General features: G+C 37.6%; 1 protein-coding gene across 1 annotated transcript; it reads left to right on the top strand.

Moving 5' to 3' along the window:
• The first annotated feature begins 289 nt into the window (after positions 1–289).
• Positions 290–10593, top strand: LOC148046480 (vomeronasal type-2 receptor 26-like). Its single transcript, XM_087714769.1, has 6 exons — positions 290–507; positions 2370–2661; positions 4147–5007; positions 5532–5759; positions 8193–8319; positions 9692–10593. Exons 1-6 carry the CDS (start codon positions 290–292, stop codon positions 10591–10593), a joined length of 2628 nt encoding a protein of 875 aa, XP_087570895.1.
• Positions 10594–12340: the final 1747 nt, after the last annotated feature.

The following is a 12340-nucleotide window of genomic DNA, read 5'->3' as shown; positions in this document are numbered from 1 at the left end:
TTAATTGACTTGCTTTAGACACAAGACTGCAAAGCAACAGCACTTTTGAATAAATAATAATTATCAAAATAACCATAATTAAATTGACACCTTTCTGTCCATCAGCAGTAGCAAAGCTCCATATCATGTCTGATGTCCTTTCCATCCCAACAATTGTTCTTTACACCCAGGGCTTTATTTTTTCAGGACAGCTGAAAATGTAGTTAGTTAGTTGCACTTGTAGTTAGTTAAATCAAGATATGACTCTAAGATCTTATCCATTATCATTTTTTTTAAAACAAGGAACAAGATGGTGGTGATAACAATGTTAGCATTGACTTTGTTACCTCACACGGCTGGCAAATGCCCTGTTGTTAAACATGCCACTCGGGTGCTTCTTCCGATTCTTCACAAATATTACCATTTTGGAGAATTTAACATTGCAAGCATAACTTCTCAGAGTAATGTGCTTTCACGTGCCTTATCCTATGAAAAAATACCATCTCCAGAGTACTTTGATGATATTCCGTAAGAACCTTGGATATAATTGAATCACAATGTATATCTCTCCTGAGCATCTATCTGAGCAAATTGCTTTATAGATTAACTTTTATTCTGATTCATATTATTTGTAATTTCTGTTCTTCCTAATATTTGTGACCTTCTCTATGGTTTATGAGGCTGGGCAGCTCAAGTTGTAAAAGCTTAAAGACTGTTGTGTGCTAACAAGGTTTTGGTTCTCCAACAAAAGTAGAAAATATTCCCTGATTATATTTATTCAGGGTGTGTTTGCAAAATAAAGCTGCAGCCTTTAAGAAGATATATGTTAGTGTTAGCCCTATACACTCTTTTCAACAGCAAGATTACTTTATAATCATTTGCTTCAGTTCCCAAAATTACATCAGCTGAATTGAATGTAGAGCTGTTGTTAGAAATTTTTCCCCACATTAGGGAAAAAGACCAACTTTTCAAAACTGGTGAACTATATTTTCAGTTGTGGGAAAATTGATGGGAACATAATTCTGAACTGGAGATGAACAATTCTGGGAACTTGTTTGTGTCATGGGTCATAAACAGAAGTGATTTATTTCCAATCCTTGATTTTTTTAAAAAGAGGATCTTTTTCTTCTTCCTGCTTTTTCTTCTTCTCAAAATATCTTCTTAGCACATTCATGTGTCTCTGTGTCTGCATGTCTATGTGTGGGTGGGTAAGTGGATGGGTGTTTTATCCATGTGATAACAAAAATATGATTCTTCCCACATACTGAATCAAGCATTCTGAGTCCTTGCACATATGTGCCCTCATAAACCTGATGGCCATGACTATTCTATGCTTTATTCTTGTTGCTACCCTAGTATATTGTTCTCCTTTTTAAATGGAATGGTTCATATGACTCTAACTATAACTGTTCTCTGTAGTTCAGGTTAAGATATTCTACAAGTGAATGAACTAGAAGACTGGGTTTTAGCATCATAAATCATGCACATCTCCCTAGTCAGCCCTGTGAATAAACGAAGGAGTATCATTTATAATCTTAACACAAATGTATGAATGCTTTAAGGCAGTGGTTCTCAACCTGTGGGGCGCGACCCCTTTGGGGGTCGAATGACTCTTTCACAGGAGTGGCCTAAGACCATCGGAAAACACATATTTTTGATAGTCTGAGACAAAAAATTTATGGTTGGGGGTCACCACAACATGAGGAACTGTATTAAAGGGTCATGGAATTGGGAAGGTTGAGAACCATTGCTTTAAAGGATGCAGTGGCTCAGGGGCAAAAATGCACAGCTTGTTGATCAGAAAGATTGGCAGTTTGTCGGCTCGAATCCCTAGTACTACGTAACAGAGTGAGCTCCTGTTACTTGTCCCAGCTTCTGTCAACCTAGCAGTTCGAAAGCATGTAAAAATGCAAGTAGAAAAATAGGAACCATTTTTGGTGGGAAGGTAACAGCATTCCGTACGTCTTTGGCATTTAGTCATGCCAGCCACAAGACCACAGATTCTTTGGGCAGCGCTGGCTCTTTGGCTTTGAAACAGAGATGAACACTGCCCCCTAGAGTCAGGAACAACTAGCACATATGTGCAAGGGGAACCTTTACCTTTTATGGATGCTTTGCTTTTACTGAACGCAGGCAGATGCAGATACAAAAACATGTAACAAAAATGTGTGCATGATGACTTGAAGTTCCAAATTAAATTCACATACTAATTTCAAGAAGTGATGCCTTATGTATTTTCTCTTCCAAGTTATACTTCCAATCATAAAAGCTACATAATATATTTCTGATATAGCATCATTTGTTTGATATATATTTAATACACATATTGCTATATTAAGCAAATATAACATTTTGAAGCATACAGTTATGTCTTATGTACTTTTTTGTAGGGTATTGACTCAGCATTACCAGCATATTCTGGCACTGGTATTTGCTGTAAAAGAAATCAATGAAACCCCACATATTTTATCAAACATCACTCTGGGCTTCCAGATCTATAACAGCCATTTTAGTGCAAGCTGGACTTACCTTGCCTCAATGGAGCTTCTCTCCACCCAGAAGAGGTTCATTCCAAACTACAAGTGTGATAGTAGAAGCAATGCAGTTGCAGTCATTGGGGGACCTAATTCAAATGTCTGCCTCCATATGGCCACCATCCTTGAACTCTACAAGATCCCACAGGTAAGGAACCTCTATACCTCTGATTTTTCCCTTATTGTCATGATTAAAATAAGAGGAAAACTCTGTGACTTTTTTTTGTAGAGTTGAGACTACAGGTTGACTTTTATTCTTCATATCTGAGCATCAGAATTCCTCAAATTATAGAGATTACAATATTATTCCTGTGATCAAAATTTGCATCGTGCTCACCATTTTATTTTTGCAGAAGCTATATTCAAAATATTCCAAAATTGAGAATAATAGATTTTTATCCTTGAGTTTTCATGATTTGATTTAGAAGCCTATTACTTTCTAGAAGCCAAAAAGAACTAACAATGTTTTATAGACCAAAAACTAATGTGTTTAGATAAACAGAGTTTTTTTGGGAGAGACTATTTCTCCCTGTTGCTATCTTCTATTGTTCCCTATTGATAGGAACATAGGATCTTGGTTACTATAGTATTACTGTATATTAACAGAATAATAAGTTCCTTTCCAGCATTTCTTCCCATCCATCTTCTCTCTCTCCTCTCAACTCAAGCGTAATTAAACTCCTTTCTCAACATAATAATAGTCTCATGAAAGAATTGATAATTTAATTTTGAAGAAGTATCTAGGACTCTCAGGTGTTTGAGACTAACTCATGAATTCCTTGGGAAGCAAATTGTTTGCCATTTGTACTACTACTATCGTGTTTATATGAAGTCATTATTTAAAATAATCCTCTTTATTTGCCACCTCTAAAGCAATTTCCCCTCTTTTCTGGATCCCTCCTTAAATAATTATTCTAGACCAGTCTTCTACGTCATCTCGACTGGCACCCTCCAAAACCTCTATTCTATATTTCTGAAGAAATGAGTTATAGACTGGAAAAGTATATGGGACAATAGTGTGTTTAGATTTTATGTTGTTGTCCATCATCGTAAGGATTATCTTTCACAACTGAAGACAAGTTTGGTTGGATTTCTAACAGAACAGAAGAGACTAACAAAGTTGGAAGGGACTTTGGAGATTTCCCAAACCAGTTCGTGCTCAAGTAGGAAACCCTATACCATTTCAGAAAAATATGTTTTCTAATCTCTTCTTAAAAACTTCCAGTGAGAAAGCATCCACAACCTCTGAAGACAAACTGTTCCACTGATTAATTTCTCCTTTAGGTCTAGGTTGTTCCTCCCCTTGATTAGATTCCACCCATTGCTTCTTGTCCTACTTTCAGGTGCTTTGGAGAATAGGTTGACTACCTCTTCTTTGTGACAGTCTCTGAGAGATCAGAACACTGCTATCATGACACCCCTAGTCCTTCTTTTCATTAAACTAGACATACCCAATTCCTGCAACCATTCTTCATATGTTTTAACTTACAGCCCCTTATCATCCTTGTTGCTCTTCACTGCACTCTTTCTAGAGTCTCAACATCTTGTTTTATATTGTGGTGATCAAATATATTTCTCTATAGATCTTATGTCATATTTTTTTTAAAAAAAATCTTTTTATTTTTTTTTAAAGGTTGCATATGGATCTGCTCCAGTATTGCATTACAGAAGCCAACCTGGCTTTGTCCAACAGATGTTCCCAAAAAGCACTCATCAATATAATGGGATTCTTCACTTACTTCTGCATTTCAGGTGGACATGGATTGGGGTGCTTTATCTTGATGATGACAATGGGGAAAGATTTGTGCAGAATGTCCTTCCCTTTTTCTCAGAGAGGGGCATTTGTTTTGATTTCATACAAAGACTCCCCAAACAAGGATTTACTGGGGAAATGCAGAAACTTATAGAAGAAGGTCTTGAAACTTACAAGACCATCATGAGAAATACTTCCAATGTTTTGCTCATACATGGAGAAATACAGACAATGTCAATTTTAAGATTCCTGATAGCAGGTTCTGTGTATTTGGATATATCTGCAAAGCCAGGTGACAAAGTCTGGATTATGGTGGCCCAAATGGATTTCACTTCCTTTGCTTTCCAAGGCAGCTGGAGCATAGACTTCCTACAGGGTGCCATATCCTTGGCAGTCCATTCAAAAAAAGTGTTGGGATTTCGAGAGTTTCTTCAGACCAGAAACCCGACCTCAGAAAAAGAAGATGGTTTTATCCAGAGCTTCTGGGAAAGTGTGTTTGAATGTTTTTTCTCAAGCCACAGGTCAGAAAACCTGTCTGAGAAAACCTGCACTGGGTTTGAAAAACTGGGGTCTCTTCCTGGTTCTCTCTTTGAAGTGAAGATGACTGCTCACAGCTACAGCATGTACAATGCAGTCTACACTATAGCACATGCGCTGCACCACATACATTCCTTGAAATTCAATAAAAAAATAAAGATGAAGTGGCAAAGAAAGAAACTTATCAATCAATACTCTTGGCAGGTACAGTATATACCCTGGTATGCATATACAGTACAGCATGGTAGCAATGTTTCTATATTTCAGGGGCTGCCATGAAGAAGGAGGAGTGAAACTATTTTTCAGAACCCCAGAAGGCAAGACAAAAAGCAATGGATGGAAATGAATCCAGGAGAGAAGCAACCTAGATCTAAGTAGAAATGTCCTAACAGTGACAACCATTAACCAGTGGACTGACCAATGGAACAACCTGTGAGCAGGCTTGCATTCAGAAGTTGTGGATGCTCCATTCCTTGAGGCTTTTAAGAAGAGACTAGACAGTTGTTAATCTTGCCTTGGCCTTAGTAGTTCAGATTCTTGCACAAAGATAACATGGAATAAACTTGTACACATTTGAACAACTTTGGTTTCTAATTTCTTGTACCTGACAGATAAATTAGCAAGTCTATGTTGCTTTTTCAAAATTATGAAATATTTATGAAATAATTATGTGCAATATTATTATCTCTCTTTGTTGTTTTAAAATGTTCCCCTTGATTTGATCTTAGCTTCATCACCTTCTACGAAAAGTATCATTTAACAACAGTGCTGGAGAGAAAATTTCCTTTGACCAAAATGGAGAAAGAATAGCTGGATTTGATATTATCAACTGGATAACATTTCCAAATCAGTCTTTCTTGAAAGTAAAAGTTGGAAAGATTGACCCATATGCTTCTTCAAAGAGTATATTCTCCATTAATGACAATAGCATTGTATGGCCTAACAAGTTCAATCAGGTAAGGAAGTTTCCATTTCCTGAAGTATTTTCAGATGTAATGGTATGTGGGAATCACCTTGGGAGACAACGTGAAGAGCCACAGCCAAAGGAATGATCAGATAAGAGGCAGCTTAGCCCACAGAAGCAAAGGGATAAGGCAAAAATCTCAGAAGGGACTCTCCCTTGTTTTTTGGTGAGTAAAGGGAGACATGTACTTTCAGACTTGCAAGATGTTGTTAATATAACTTTACAATAAAGTAGACTTGGCTCATCTGGACTTGCTTCCTGTTTGGACTATCTTGCAAGACTAACACAAATGTAAAAAGCCAGATCTAATGTTTGGCAAAGGAAATCATTGGTTTTGGCCCTAAATATCAGATAGCAGAGGAGTAATGGCATCCTTCCAAGCAATTTTGTCTCTTCCCCTTAACGAACTGAAAAGAAATAATATATTGCACAATGTGCCCTGAAGCTTCTGAAGCAACATTTTGTATATGTCTATCGGTCAGTGCCTCGCTGTCTCTATGCATAGAAAAGGATAGGGTGCTCTAAACTTTCAGTTTTGGAAGTACCATAGTTTTTGGAGTATAAAATGCACTGGAGTATAAGACACACCTTAGTTTTTGGGGAGAAAAATATCCTGCCTACCAGGTATTCATCTGGCTAGCGTCCTTAGTCTGGTCAGCTTCAGCACATATGTTTGCTGATTTTGAGCTTGTGCACATGTTTTATCCCCTGGATGGGGATAAAAAGCAGCTTCTAAAGCACAGCTGATCCTGGGAGAGAGAAACAATGAATAAAGCAGGCAAAGCATGGAAGATCGCTTCACTCGTTAGCGCCTCATTAGGGCTGAAAAACAGCTTTGAAAAACTACATTATATTCAAAAAAGTATAAGACACACCCAAATCTTCAGCCTCTTTTTTGGGGGACGATGTGCGTCTTATATTCCAAAATATACAATATTTAATATCACTTTTTCTCAGGTCTGTTAAGTACAATTTATCCAAATCAAGGTTTAAGGTAATCTTCAAAGAAATATAGAGGAGTTAAGCAACTGTCTAATTCCCTAGGATTATCCTTTATGGAGGGCATGTGAGTTGATTAAAACAATAATCATACAATGCTGAAAGAAAAAATACATTCCAGTTTTTTAGTAAAGCAGTATTGCTATTTATCCGTTAACATTTAATTTAGTTTTGACTTTTATAAAGGGAAAAGGATAAAGACTTTTGAACATCACTGGGAAATAATGACATTGTTGTATTTGAAACATAATTTATCGGCCCTCCTTCCTTTTTTTAATATTAGGTGCATTATGATTTCTACATTTTAATATTATTTTACTGACTCTGTTCTATGCATGTGTATGTCTTTCTTTGGTTAATTACTTCAGCCCAATAAAATGCATGCCACCTAGTTATAAAAAACCCACACCCAAGATCAGTGGTGGGTTTCAAAATTTTTTAGAACCTCTTCTGTAGGTGTGGCCTGCTTTGTGGGAGAGGCTTGCCAGCCATGTGACTGGGTGGGAGTGGCTTTCTGGCCATGCGACTGGGTGGGAGTGGCTTGCCAGTCATGTGGACAAGTGGGAGTGGCTTGCCAGTCATGTGACTGGGTGGGCGTGGCCAACTTGTAAAATGTGGTGAAACTCACTTACCAACACTCTTGCTTAGCAACCAAAACGTTGGCTCAGAAACTCTGGCATTTGAAGCATGCAAGTCTTAAAGCTGTCAAGTTCCCCCCATAACCCTTTAGGGAAAAAAAAAAACCAGGGATGACTTGTGGACTTCAACTCCCAGAATTCCTCCTCCAGTCATTTTGGCTCAGAACTCTGGCATTAAAGTGTGCAAGTTTTAAAGCTGTCAAGTTACAAGACCCTTGCACTCCTAACCCTTTAGAAAAAAAAAACAGGTGTGTTCAAATTTGATAGCTTTAAGACTTGTGGACTTCAACTCCTAGAATTCCTCCTCTTACTCTTCATCTTGATGATGTGCGGATGGGCAGGAGGGAGGGAGCTGGAACCAGTTCTAAATGACACTGTAGATTTGTGGAACCTCTTCTATAAGAGGTTAGAACTGGCAGGAACCCACCCCTGCCCAAGATCCATAACAAGTAAAGACTTCAAGATAATTAAAGGGGAGATATGTCAATTAGTCATAAATTGCCTATACAGGTAACACAGGAAAAACTATTAAAGTACAAAGGATTATAGAGACTTGTGCTTTTAGGGTAATCATAGAACTATTAAGAAAATACCTGAAATAGAGGGACTTTTTTCAAAGTTATCTCAATTAAATGTTATTATTTCAGCAACTCTAAAAGCACAATATATAAAGAGCATACCTTAACAGCCTTGACAGGGAGATAAAATTGTTCTTAATCAAATTTGTTTCAAACTCCCTAGACATATTTATTGATATGATGATTTGATATTCTTTCTTTTACATTAAGACTCAACCTATTTCAGTTTGTAACCATAACTGCCATCAAGGATTCTATAAGAGGAAGAAGGAGGGGAAGCCCTTTTGTTGTTACGATTGCCTTCCATGTCCAGAAGGGAAGATTTCAACTCAGAAGGGTGAGCGTTGGGGGGGGGGGGGGTAGAATTTTCAGATATTTTGATATTTGGCATGGGCAGTTCTTTTGCATTTACAATCATCTTCTATTAATGACCCCCATAATCCCTTACAGGGGCAACTGAACGAGTGTTTACTGGCCAGATGCCCTTTCTGTCACCCATACAAAGTTTTTTTTCAGCAGATATAGTTTCATTATGCCCAGAGAGAGAAATATCAACTTCTACTAGGATCCAACTCACAGCCTCCTGATTGCAAGGTGAAGCTCCACTGCACCACTCTTACTTTGCCTTTACAATGATGTATGTAATTCATTAACATCACATTTAACAGCTCAGTTTGTGTTTTGTAGTATGAGTTTTAAGATTATTCCAGGTTTCTGAAAGAGCAAGAACAGAAACAGAAGGCGAACAAAGAACTAAGTATTTAATCTTTAAACATTATGTTTGGAATATTTGTCTCTTTCAGAAGGCATGGTTCTGCAAGACCACTTTTTCCACCCAGAACCAAACCATTGGCCCACCCAGCATGTACATTACACTACTTGTTTTATTCTGTGAGATGAAAGGGACTGAGGTCCCCTTTCAACAATCAATTGCCACAGCAATAAAGAATTAAACCAGAGCCAAAGAGACCGTACAGGGTAGAAGTAATTATTGGTAACATGAAAATCAAGAGCTTGTTAAGATTGGCTCCATTCAATTAATGGAGTCTGTAGTTGATCTTTCACAAGATGGAAACAGGTGCAGAGTTTAGATTATCCCAGTCTTTACTATTGAAGAAAGTATAATACATAATACATTTATTCACCATATTTCATGGATAGTGCAAGATCAGGATTATGAGATAATGTTTGTACTAAAGTTTATTGAGTAGATTCTATGCGTTCCTTTAAATTTGTAATCCAATTAAGCCTATTCATAGTTGTGTCATTACAGAATGATGTGTCAGGGCTCTAAGTAATACACCCATAGCAAACAGAACAAGTAGGTTCCTCAAAGAACAGGGTTATTGGATATATCATATTGGCACAGACTGTCAAAAACTGACTCTAAAGGTTCCTGAAGTTTTCACATAATTAAAAGTAAAGTTTTCCCGCACATAATCAGTCACATGGTCCAATTGAGATGACGTTCAGTTGCTTGGAAACTTCAGTCCTCTTTTCAGCTACCCGTGGGAATGTCATTGGTTCTCAGGGACATTCCCACAGATTAGTTTGGCTACAAACCCCAGCTATCTCTATTCCACACTTTCTATCTCTCAGCACCATTGTGGCAATACTGAAGCCTCCAAGATGGCCTTAGTCAGGCAAGCTTCAGAGTTGATATGATGTTTGAAATGAACTGTATTATTCATATATATTTTCTCTTCCAGACATGGATGACTGTGTTCAGTGCCCAGAAGGACAATTTCCAAACAATGCTAAAGATGGATGTCTTCTGAAAAAAATCACTTATCTGTCTTACAGAGAACCTTTGGGGTTTGGTTTGACCATTCTTGCACTCTGTCTTTTTTTAATTACAACATTGATGCTTGTGATATTCATTAAACATCAAGGCACTCCCATTGTCAAAGCCAATAATAGGAATCTCACTTATGCTCTCCTTATTTCCCTCATGTTCTCATTCCTTTGTGCTTTACTGTTCATTGGCCAGCCCAGAAAGTTGACATGTCTTTTTCGACAAAGTGCCTTTGGCATCATCTTTACATTTGCCGTATCTTGTGTCTTGGCCAAAACCATCATCGTAGTTTTAGCTTTTAAGGCCACTAAGCCTGATTCCCAAATGAGGAAGTATATGGGAAAACCCTTGGCTACTTCCATTGTAATTTTATGCTCATTTGTCCAACTCATTATTTGTACCATGTGGCTGATCATCACTCCCCCATTCCCAGATTTGGATATGCATTCTTTAGCTGAAGAAATTCTACTAGAATGTAATGAAGGCTCAATGGTCATGTTTTACTGTGTCCTTGGCTTTATGAGTTTCTTGGCACTGCTTAGCTTCACTGTGGCTTTCTTTGCCAGAAATTTGCCAGATACATTTAATGAGGCCAAGTTTATCACCTTCAGTATGCTGATGTTTTGCTCTGTCTGGCTAACTTTTGTTCCCACATACTTGAGTGCAAAAGGAAAATACATATTGGCTGTGGAAATCTTCTCCATTTTAGCTTCCAGTGCTGGGTTACTAATTTGTATGTTTCTTCCCAAAAGCTATATTATATTGATAAAACCAGAATTGAATAGTAGAGATCAGCTGATAAGAATAAAGAACTAAAGGATATACAGTATGTCCTTTAAGATGGGCCTTAAAATTATTAACAATTTTACAACTTTCCTTCTTTATAAAGTGGCACTAAAACTGATGTTCTAATATTTGAAGGGTTCCTATAAAGTGATAGTGTCAAACTATTTTCCGAAGCAGCAAAAGTAAAGACCAGAAACAATGGATGGCAACTAACCAAGGGGAGAAGCAACCTAGAACTAAAGGACAAATTTCCTCATGGTGAAAGCAATCAACCAATGGAACACTTTGCCTTCAGAGGTTGCGGGTGCTCCATCACTGAAGCTTCCAAAAAGAGACTGGATAACCATTTATCTGAAATGGTTTAAGGTCTCCTATTCAAGCAGGGAATTGGACCAGAAGACCTCCAAGGTCCTTCCAACTCTATTATTCTATGTTCTATTGAATCTAGTTCTAAGGCAGGACACACATTACTATGTTTGCCTACCTCTGCATACCACTATATTTATTGAGCACTGATTTTCTGAGTCTTATCTGCTAAATTCTCAGCAGTAACTTATCCATAGCTACCTATCCCTATCAATACAATACAGTACAATACAATACAATAGAAGAGTTGGAAGGGACCTTGGAGATCTTCTAGTCCAATCCCCTGCCTAGGCAGGAAACCCTATACCGTTTCAGACAAATATCTGCCCAACATCTTCTTAAAGACTTCCAGTGTTGGGGTATTCCCAACTTCTGGAGGGAAGCTGTTCCACTGATTAATTGTTCTAACTTCAGGAAATTTCTCCTCAGTTCTAAGTTGCTTCTCTCCTTGATTAGTTTCCACCCACTGCTTCTTGTTCTACCCTCAGGTGCCTTGGAGAATAGTTTGACTCCTCTTCTTTGTGGCAACCCTTGAGATATTGGAACACTGCTATCATGTCTCCCATAGTGCTTCTTTTCATTAAGCTAGACATACCCAGTTCCTGCAACCGTTCTTCATATGTTTTAGTCTCCAGTCCCCTAATCATCTTTGTTGCTCTTCTCTGCACTTTTTCTAGAGTCTCCACATCTTTTTTACATCAGGGCGACCAATCACATAAGCAAACTGTTTTTTTATTTTATTTTGTAAAATGTATTTGCTGCCTATCTCACCATGGGGCTACTTTAAACAGAAGTTTCCCATTTTCTTCATTTTTCTAGATACTTGATAAAAATATGCGTCTTGCATCCTTCTAATGTATAAATTGCATTACCGTGATATATACAGTATGAGGCAGGAAAACTGAATTCACATAAGCAAAGATGATTTGACAATCATCTTGTTACTTTTAAGATAGAGATTATTCATCAATTAAATATTTTATAGGTTACTATATGGGTGATATACTGTATGTAGTATTCTGAGCTGAAGATTTGTATTATTAAATTTCTATCTCAGTAGCTGCCTTATCCCAATTGGACTATCCCCAATCCTTAGTCTTACTTTTTTGTAAACAGTCTTTTAATTGCTCAAAAGTCCAATTGGGATTATTATCCAGGGAGGTCTTATTTTCAGGGAAACTATATGGGTGATATACTGTATGTAATATTCTGAGTTGGAAAGTTGTATTATTAAGTTTCTATCTCAGTATCTGCCTCACCCCAATTGGACTATCCCAAATTCTGTCCCACTCACACCAGTAAAAGAGACCTGCTACAAATCCCATCTGGTAAGAAATTCTGGTGGACACAATCAAAGAAAAAGTCTTTTCCGCTGTGGACCTATTCCACCATGGAAGGTGAGGACTTCTCC

The sequence above is a fragment of the Thamnophis sirtalis genome, unplaced genomic scaffold (assembly GCF_051295495.1).
Source record: "Thamnophis sirtalis isolate CommonGarterSnake01/CBP01778 unplaced genomic scaffold, rThaSir2_p1.2 scaffold_4, whole genome shotgun sequence".
Lineage (NCBI taxonomy): Eukaryota > Metazoa > Chordata > Lepidosauria > Squamata > Natricidae > Thamnophis > Thamnophis sirtalis.
This window is presented reverse-complemented; position numbering and strand designations above follow the sequence as displayed.